This window comes from Ambystoma mexicanum, chromosome 6q (assembly GCF_040938575.1).
Source record: "Ambystoma mexicanum isolate Mex_15411 chromosome 6q, UKY_AmexF1_1, whole genome shotgun sequence".
Classification (NCBI taxonomy): domain Eukaryota; kingdom Metazoa; phylum Chordata; class Amphibia; order Caudata; family Ambystomatidae; genus Ambystoma; species Ambystoma mexicanum.
The window spans coordinates 661811434-661821608 of record NC_090937.1 but is presented as its reverse complement, the minus strand read 5'-3'; the positions used below and the strand labels follow the sequence as shown (position 1 = coordinate 661821608).

Genomic DNA, 10175 nt, shown 5'->3' with positions numbered 1-10175 from the left:
CTTCTGCTTAGGAGAGGGGTTGCATTCTACTAACCAGCAAAGAAAGAAGTCATCCTTTGCAACACACTCACGGTTTTCCATTGTTGCAGGGCTGCCCTGAGGCATTATTGCTGCAAGTCCTGCCTTTTGTGCAATGTTACACCTTTAACTAACGCAACACCGTAGGGGACTTTGCACAGTCTCTAACCCCCACCAAAAACACCCTGTGTTTCCTGAGGCTCTATACTTTTCATCTCTCAACATTAGCTACAGGTCTTAATTCTCCTGAGTTAATGCATTATGTAGGGCAGTGGTCTTCAAACTATGGGGCTGATCCCAATTTGAGGTCCCAAAGAAACCCAGGGGAGCGCAAGGCTCTTTAAAAAGGGATTATGGGGACTGCTTTCAATAGAACATATAAGAATTTAATAGAAAATATAAGCAGTTATATATAAGCAGTTATATATACCATGTGTTGGGCCCGGATAAGAGTATCATCTTTACTCAAGGGAGTATACAAATATTTGCATACCATTGACGCAGGGGCTTCCCTCAGTCACGGGGCACCTGTGTTTGTATCATCATCCGTTTATTTACGGAACACACATTTTACTAGGGGTACCTCTGATGGAATCACCTCTCGGAGTCCATAACCATATCACAAAGTATATTTATTTTCGGGTCAGACTTGCAAGTATTCTGTAACTCCAGTCTTTATTTTACATCAGGTCGCACCAGAGCCTCTACCATGGAAAGGAAAAATCATAAAAATCTAGTCAGAAGAAAATAGCATGAAATGAAAGGTTATTGCCAATATTTGTGCTGTCCTTCGCCTGCCGCGAGAGGTTCCGCTCCTTCATTCGCATCGCGGGGCGCCCGGGTTCAGCTTCTCGCTCAGCTTATGAATGAGAATGGACAACTCCTCAGTGGCCTGGGATTTATCTTCTAGAAGCTCATAGCGAAGGCTGGAGATGTCTTGTTTAATTTCTTTCAGTTCACCTGCAAAGGAACAGCAAAGACAGCCATTAGAGCCCGGGGAGTTATCTCCTGAGAAGCAGGAGCTTGCCTCACTGCATGTGGAAACCTGGAGGAAACATCCTTTTGGGAAATGAAAAACGGATTTTTACATCGCTAGGAACAAATAGACTTCACGGCATCATTTAAAACAAGAGAAAGGGCAGGGGCGGATCAAGCAGTTCAGGGCCTTTGCAAATTCCCAGTAACCTGTCTGCTTGTTGGATGTGCTCGTGGCAAGCAATCGAAAAACTCCAGGTATATAAGGGCTGGAAATGTGACAAAATACTCTTGGAACCCACCTCTTGTGGGAGGGGTCGAGGGTGGGGTGGGAACGACTAGGGATGGAACCATGGCATATAAATGATACGCTAGGGGAAATGTTTAAAGAATGCAGAACTAAAATAACACTCTGTTTTATATAAATCCCTTGAAAAGTGCATAAATGACAAAATAAACCAACTTGTTGGAACAATAAATACATTGGTATTTAAATGTTGAGCAAAAAGAGTAAGAGTAGGTAGCGTTGTGTTCCCCAGCATGAATAGAAACCTACAAGTACCAGCATGCAAAGTAATGTGAGCATGCATAATATGCTCACGGTTTTACAACTTTACATCTGTACAATCAAGACTGGAAGAAACATAGTGAAAGAAAATACACAATATGATCACCTGTTTGTAATCAGTTTCACAAAGCATCTCATTTTATGTATCCTCCAATGTCTAATACAAAAGAAAATGAACATTGAACAGGCCAAATCACAGACCAGAGCCGCTCTCCATTACTCACTCATTCACTGCAGTGTCCGCAGCAATTGTTTAGGAATCACACTTTAATGGAGTGAAAAGCCCAACAAACATGAAACAACCGAGCAGAGCTATTCTGAGTCTGAACGTTAGTCTCCCAGTGCAGATCACTGGGGCTGCAATGTTGCATGGTGGCTTGGGCTTTCGACTTCTCTGGGAAGGCACATTTTGCCAGATGCGCATACGGGCAAATCCGGCCCAATTCCCGCTCGCTGTATAATGGCTGCATTGCTAAAGAGCTAAAGCCTGGCACCAAACATAGACACACAGATACAGGTCGTTATCAAGGCACAAAGGTCAATCACCATGAATTCAACTCTGATTAAGATTCAGTATTACGCATATCAAAAAATACTGTGTCCAATAAGATTCAGGCTAAACAAAATAATAGCCACGCAATAAGTCCAATTCAGATACTGTTTTCTGGCATTTGCCGTGTGACTTGTCTGGGATTTATCAGGATAACTTCCTTTGTTGTTACATGCGAATTTATAGCGCTGAATTGGACTTATTGCGTGGCTATTATTTTGTTTAGCCTGAATCTAATTGGACACAGCATTTTTTGATATGAGTAATACTGAATCTTAATCACAGTTGAATTCATGGTGATTGACCTTTGTGCCTTGATAACGACCAGATTGGTCGAAACACGTGTCGGCTGTCCATCATCATTAAGTAACTTCATCTTGCCATGCGTTTATGGATTACAGCACCTTTATTATAAACTCAGTTCTGTTTTCATCATTCTATTTGTGGGATGTGCGCAGATCCATTTCCCAAAACTCTGAATGCACTATTCTCAATTTCACAGGACCAAAGAACTTCCTCCCTCGCATATTTTAGTTATAGAGGACAAAGCGCTGGCAGGTAGACTCGAAGGGCCAGATTCGCAAAACTTTATTTGGCGCAAGTGAGAAGATGCGCTAGTGCATCTTCCTCAATTGCGCCAAAAAAACCACCAGCCCAATTCTCAAAGGGCTTCTGGATGAGCACATCAGCGATGCAAACAAGGGTGTGTTTCCCGGCCATTTCAAAGCGCATCCTGAATTCACAAGTGGGACAGGCTTTTAAATGCCCTGAAATGACAGTCATCCCCCAGCGGCTTTTGAAAGAGGCGCATGGGGGATGAGCAAATCATGGCAGCGTCATTTCTGACCGTGACATGAATTGTTTTTGAAGTGTGACAGCCGCAGCTTAAACCGCGGATGTCCAACCCAAACAGGGATGGATATTTTTTTCCCACCCAATCGTTTCACCTTTGTGGGCCCGTCTCTGCGAAATGCGCTCCTTGCAGCCACACGGTTGCGGAGAGCTGGACAGCGAATCTTTGCGGCACTGTCCAGCCCCTCCTGAAAAGCTCAGGTCACCTTAGTAAATAATCTCATAACAGCGCTAATGAAAGGAGCGCATTCCCTGCATGCCTTTCTTTTGAGCTTTTATTTGAGAATCTGGCCCTTAGTGTGCAACTGTGCCCCAGGCCCCGGGCCGTACGAAGTACGGCACGATGGAGGGCCTGGGGGGTTAGGCACATGGTGGGGGAGAAACGGCATGAAAGCTGAGGGTAGGGGCGGCCAGATGGCGCCCTCACCCCAGCATTGCCAGGAAATGGCACAACGACGCCAAGGAAAGGTGTGAGAAGAAACAACAGGGGTGCCGGGGGAAGTCCGGCCCCCCAAGGGAAGAACAAAGGGGCCTGGGGGGTATAAGTAGTCCCCAGAAAGAAGGAAGGAGCACAAACCAGGTAAGGAGCTCACCTCATTCGGGTAAGCCCCTAGGGCTTGGAAAAGGGGAAAGAAAAACGTTTACTCTTGCGGGTACACTGTTTTTATTTCTCTTTTACGTGCAGGCTCAAAGGCAGGCATTACTTAAACCTACCGTTGGTTGGGATCGTCCGTCGGGTCGAGCCGTGAGGAGAAGACTGCCGGGAGCGGCATGACCGCCAGGAGCTGCAAGCACGTGGAGGAACAGGCAGCCGGTTGCAGAGGCGCCGTGCGGAGCAGTGAGGAGAAGACCACTGGAGCTGAAGTCGTCGTCCGGTGCGGGACGCCAGGTTTGAAGTCGGAGGCCGGCGGAGCAGACGCCGAAGAAAATAGCAGCCGAGGCACAGGAAATCACCCAGAAAAGCAGGAAGCAGCTTGAGGACGGCCGGGAAGACTCGGGGGGAGATCCGAAGTGCATTGCAGCATACCGCGGACCGAAAAGAGGGACTGACCCGCCCACAACGGGAGAAACAGGGAGGAAGCCCGCGAACTTACAATTTTAGGTAGGCGCGGCAAAAGAAAGGGGGCGGGGCATAGAGGAGCAGCAACTCTCGAACAACAGTGGGCCAAACAAGAAAGCGTTAAAGGGACACGCACAAGTTTCATTTTGCGTTGTCAAGTGGCAACGGGGGAAAGGCCGGCCCGAAGCGGAAGCAGCATATTTAAAGGGGCAGAAGCACAGTGGAAAAGGACAAGCAAGCAGCAAAAGCTGGACCTAAGGAGACACACACAGCCAGTCTCTGTGGCACAGTCAGTAAGGGTTGAGACTGATGTCTGAAAGGTTGGGGGTTCCAGCTACTGCACCAACTTCAAAATTCTGAAGGGGGTGTTAAAAGAAATTACAATTTTGAGGAGTCACAGGGAAACAGGAGAAACACGAAAAGGCAGTCCAAAGAGAAGAACAAGTGTGGTAACAGCAAACTGGGCAAAAGGAAAGCAACAGAGCAGAAAGGAAGAATTGAAACAAGAAGGATGGCAGTAGAAAGAGAAGAAGGGCCCAAGAATTCAGCGAATGGGCAAAGAAGGCGGAGAAGGAATATGGGGCACAGTGGGTCCTGGAGGTAATGCAAAAGGAGGAGAGGGCAAAGGCAATGTCACCTTTGTTGTTTATAGAGCCCAGCAGCAGCAAAGGAGAAGAAGTGCCGCAAGGACAAAAGAGGAGGAGAGAAGAGCCAAGGAGATCGCAGGACCAGCCAGAGGCACCCAGGAAGAAGGAGAAAAACGAAGGTACCATGAATAATGATGTGGGGAGGAAAATGTTGAAAACTTGTGTCACTGGTACGGGTAAGTCACCCAGAACCAATGGCAGAAGGGGCAGAGGCAATAGGGGACCCAGGGAGGAGCAGGGGGGTTCTTCATCAGAGGGCAAAAGCAGCGAGGATGAAGAAAGGGATCACCTAAGGGCTTGGGTAAAATGGAGATGGGTAGTGAGCAAGGAGGGGCGAGGGGAGCGGGGGAGGCAGGACCCAGAGAAACCCCAGTCCCAGCACCGCAGGGGGAACCGGTAGTACCAATACCAGGGGGGGTACCGCAAGGTACCATTGTGGAAATCGATATAATATTGTGACCCCAATCGCATTGTTTAAATGTATGTTGGCCTACGCCAAGCTGTCTAAAGAATACTATGTACATAGGTTCCGCGGCAAGGTCTTGACCTTAATGTATCGTGTAAGCCGCCATCTTGGATCTAGCCGCCATTTTAGGTACTCTTGCAGTGTGGAAGTCACCCTGAATCACAAAATGGAGGCCGAATGACATTTCGAGTAAGACTTCGGCCATGGTGACCTCCGCACACGTGAATGAATAATATGTCCGCAGCCTACTTGTTAGGGTCATGAACTAAGACCCTGTCCTCTCTTTAACCTATGTGTAAATATGTAACCGTATCAGCGGAACTGATCTAATATATGGAAATTGTGTGTTCGACCTGGCTACGAACCCTAGCCATGGTTCCAAGAATGGTTAACTTGCAAGAGGGCTGGCCAATGCAGTACAAAATGTATAAAAACCCAAGCATCCCGATGATCGGTCTCTCCCACTTTCAGTGCGAACCTAACGTTGAAGGTTTGTGTGTTAGTCAGAGGGCCGAATAGCTATTCGCATGTCAATTGACTTTGGTAACTTTGTAACTTTGAAATAAAGCGCTTTGTATGTCCTTTGTAACCTGTGTTGGTGTGTTTCCTTTTGGGCTTCCCGGCCTCATGTCAATTTCTCTGTTTCCACAGTTGGCGCCCGAATAGGGACCCTCAAGATTGATGCCGGATCATTGAAGGTTGACGCAGACTATCGAATCGGGATCGGACGGTGTGATTCTGCGGGCCCGACCGATCGAGACGCGATACCTCGGCAGCGCTGCACGATCCGATCCTTGGGCGATAGTCGTGCGGTCTGACACGGCATCTAGACGAGGGTCCAATTCCGAGGCGGGCAGATTTGCCGAAACCACCGAACGCAGGTAAAATTCGTTAGTTGAAGTCCTTTGTAAACCGTACGGTCCTCCTTAGGTTTGGTCAGGTGTAGTCGTGACCCGGCTCTTAATTTAACCCTGACAATTTGAATTTGGCGTATTGTATCTGCAGACACAATTATTGGACCAGGTAACACCAATTCTTTGAGAAATGCCTGGGAAATTGTCTAGCTGCTTTAGGGTTCTGTTCCGCAGCGATCGACAATCTTTGGAATTTAGCCGTCCGGCACCACAGGAGGGGTCGCCGGCGTGTACTATGTACTGTAAGTATGGCATTGGTAGTATTGTATTTAATGACATTTGGCACAGACAGACCAGAAATGCCTCCGAATTTCAGTGGCCAATCAATGGTAGCTTTGAGATCCCCCGTATTGAATACTTAGAGTCGATCTTGCTTAAAAAGAAGGCTAGGCCAGCAGCCTTTGATGTGTTACAAAATTGGAAAAAGGAAGCATTACAGCAGCTTAAAAGTAGGGATAAACATGCACGACGTCATAAAACGAATGCCGAAAAGGCATTGTTGTATGACAAAGAAAAACGATTAGATGAAACCCAGAAGATGGACAGAGCTTTCTCGCTCGGAGTCCAGAAAATGTACCCCTCTAAAGATTTCCATGTTTCCGAGGAGTTTATTGAGAAAATATTAAACGAACGGAGGCCTGATTCTTCAGCGCCACCTCCGTATGCTCCCGTTGTGGGCACCTTGCCCGTTCCTGCTATTGCTCCTATCGCTATTCCTACTCCTCCTGCACAGCCTACTGCCCCTAGTTCTTTGGTTGTCGCTCCTCTGTCTATTTCGTCTATTACATTACCTCTTTCCCCTGCACCCTTGTTAGGTTCACCTACACCTCCGATTCTGGGGAGTCCCGTGTTCACTAAATCAGATCCCGGTGCAGGGTCGAAAATTGTGACTCGTAGTACTGTTCCTGCGGGCAGGAAACAGGAACTATTTGCTTGGGCTAAACATTGCATGGAAAAAGGTGATCAAACTGATGTACTTTCGACATTATCTAATTTGCACGATTTTCCCGAGAAAAACGTTTTTATTGAAGGACTGGGGATTCATTTAGGTGTAATGTGGGGTAGATTGCAGACTTCGGATCTCCCACAAGGGGTGAGAGATCTGAACGCTTTGGCACTCTCGAGGGATACAGAGCAGAAGGTATATGGGCATGTTAATAGGTTGTTTGAGTTTAGAAGGGATTTTGAAAGGTTACAAAACGAGGATGATGAAGACGATAGGATATATGTGCAGAAACGGTTCCTTTTGTGCCGAAGTTCAGCACCTGAGGAAGTACGAATTTGTACCAAAGACGCGATTCGATGGATCTCGGATTCATCGATACCGCCAGATGAGGTATATGACACATATAGTCAATACACGGTAGAGATGCAAAGGAAGGTAATCCAAGTAATGGTACAGCACTTACAGGAGGAATGTATAAGGAAGAAGGTTGGTTGCCCCACAGAGTTATTAGGTATTTGTAAAAGAGCTTTTTCGCCCGACACTTCTACAGCTGCTTTAGCGCTCGATTTGGCCTTATTACTTAGTAAGCGGTCGGAGGTCCCTATATCTCAGTTGCCTATGAGAGAGGTCCCTCCGATCCTTGTCCCAAAAGTAGAAATCCCCGCCAACGCGGCGGCTGGTACTGCCGCGGTGGATATCCCTGCACATTACGTATCACAGTTTGTTCACGTCCCGTTCTCTCGACAGGAAGTGAACACGATTAGACAATCAGTTCCTGATATCAGGAAGAACCCGACAGGATTTTATAAAGAAATAGAATCTGTTTTGCAATCTTCTGTGTTCACCTTAAGTGACATAGATTTATTGTTTCCAGTGCTTTTGCCTGTTGATGTATGGAAACAGGTACGAACAATAGATGATGTGCCGGGGTTAGGGGATACATGGGTAAATCTGACTAGAATAGATGGGGAACGACCAGCTGGTGAGAAACCACCCCAGGTAATACTCACTTTACCCGATAGAATAGTTGCCAAATTAAAAACTATAATTCCGGAAAAAAGGATTATTTGGGACAAGCTTACGGCCTGCGTCCAAGGGAAAACTGAAGGTACTACTGAATTCTTTAATAGATTCGAACAGGTGTTCTCCGACTTCAGTGGACAGGATTTAGGTACAGAGTCGGGGAAGAGGTTGTTTGTGGACAAATTTGTGCGTGGATTGTTGCCCGACATCCAGTCACAAATTATGTCCTCAGAGAGCGCTTGGCAGGCAAAATCTCAGTCAGAGGTCCTGCATATGGCTCAGTATTACGAGAATCGGGTTAATAATGAAAAAGAGAAAATCGAAAAAAGGAGGGGTGACCTAAAGACTAAGGTATTGTTGCAGCAAATTGTCAGAAACCCCAGAGGAGGTACGACACAGACTAGAGGTCAGTACATTCCAAGAGGAAATACCCCTCCAAATTCTATAAATATTAATCAGTGTGCTTATTGCCGCCAGGAAGGTCACTGGCAAGCACAGTGCCCTGCCCTCCGTCAGAGGTCAGGAGGCACATTCGGAGGAATGGGTAGGCGACCACGGGGCCGCCCTGGAGCAGGGGGCCCTGATAGGGGTCAGCTTCTACAAGATCCCCAGCAACCTTTTTCACGGGAAAATCAGACTCTGAGTATGGACTCGAGAAATATATTTGATCACCCTTCCGCCGCCTATCTTTCTGAGGAACTTCCCTTTGATGAAGTTCTGTCTTATTAGGATTGCCTGAAGCAGCGTTTGGAACCTTTACCTATTCCCGTTATTCAGAAGGGCCCCTATGTTGAATTATTGGTGGGGAATAGGAAACATCAGTTCTTGATCGACACTGGAGCACAAAAGTGCTCCATCGACCATTCGAGGGTTCCAAACATCCCACTGTCAGGGCAAACAAACGTCTCTATAGGGTTCTCTGGTATACCAACTGTTTGTCCGGTTTCTGCGCCGGTATCCGTTTCTTTGGGTCCTTTTACAGACCAGTGCCCTTTTCTTCTTACTTCAAACTGTGGAGAAAATTTGCTGGGGTTGAATTTGTTGAAGAAACTGAATGCAGTGATTCATTGTTCCCCTGACGGAATAAGATTAACAGTTTCACCACAGCAACCCTTTAACTCCCAATACTTGACCCGACCTCTACCTCCTGAATTTGACATTGTCCCAGAATGTTTGTGGGCAATAGACGACAATGATGTCGGGATATTGCACATCGACCCTGTTAAGATAATATTGAAACATGGGGTTAAGCTACCGCGCATTCCGCAATATAAAATTTCAATTGAAGGAGAGCGCGCTCTGAAATGCATTGTCTCCGATTTTGTACATCGTGGAGTGATTGAAGAGATTACAGGTAGCTTATGTAATAGCCCGATCTTGCCAGTATATAAGAAAGGCGACAACGCAATTCCGTACCGGTTTATAATAGATCTTCGTGCTATTAACCGGGTGGTAGCCCCACAATTTCCAATCGTGCCTGATGTAACATCGATCTTAACAATGATCCCTGCTACGGCTACACACTTTAGTGTCGTAGATTTGAAAAACGCCTTCTTTAGTATTCCGATACATGAGGAGAGCAGGTATTTGTTTGCGTTCACCTTGGGGGGACGCTCGTTTACATTCAAAAGGGCACCTCAAGGGTATACTGAAAGTCCTACTATCTATAGTAGAGCCTTAAAAGAGCAGCTCGACACCCTTGAATTGCCACCTACTTGCACGCTGCTTCAATATGTAGACGATTTGCTCTTGGCTGCAGACTCTGAGAAAGCTTGTAAAGAAGGCACTATATTGTTGCTTGTTCATTTAGCTGAAAATGGTCACAAAGCTTCACTTAAGAAATTTCAATATTGTTGCCAGTAGGTTGCCTATCTAGGCTACCTCCTGTCAAAGGAGGGGAGAAGATTGACACCTGAACGAATAAAACACATTTCTGGCATGTCTGTCCCAAAAACACAGAAGGAAGTCAGAGCCCTGATAGGGATGGCGTCCTACTGTAGACTGTGGATCCCGAACTTTGCCCTAGTGGTAAAACCGATGTTGGCTTTGACGAAGAAGGGCATTTCTCTGCCACTGCCATGGGAATCGGAACATCAACGATCATTTGAGCTTCTCAAAGCCGCGCTGTGTTCAGCACCGGTTCTGGGTACACCAAA

General features: G+C 46.7%; 1 protein-coding gene across 2 annotated transcripts in view; it reads right to left on the bottom strand.

Annotated features, from left to right (window-relative positions):
• Nucleotides 1-632: 632 nt before the first annotated feature.
• The window catches only part of TRPC3 (transient receptor potential cation channel subfamily C member 3), a 1234189-nt gene continuing 1224646 nt past the window's right edge, over nt 633-10175 (bottom strand). The window contains exon 12 of one of the 2 annotated variants that reach the window (XM_069631155.1): nt 633-978. In XM_069631155.1, coding sequence (XP_069487256.1) covers nt 836-978 — 143 coding nt within the window. In that variant the 3' untranslated portion in view covers nt 633-835. The remainder of the gene's footprint in view (nt 979-10175) is intronic. The other variant, XM_069631156.1, reaches the window with a different exon arrangement.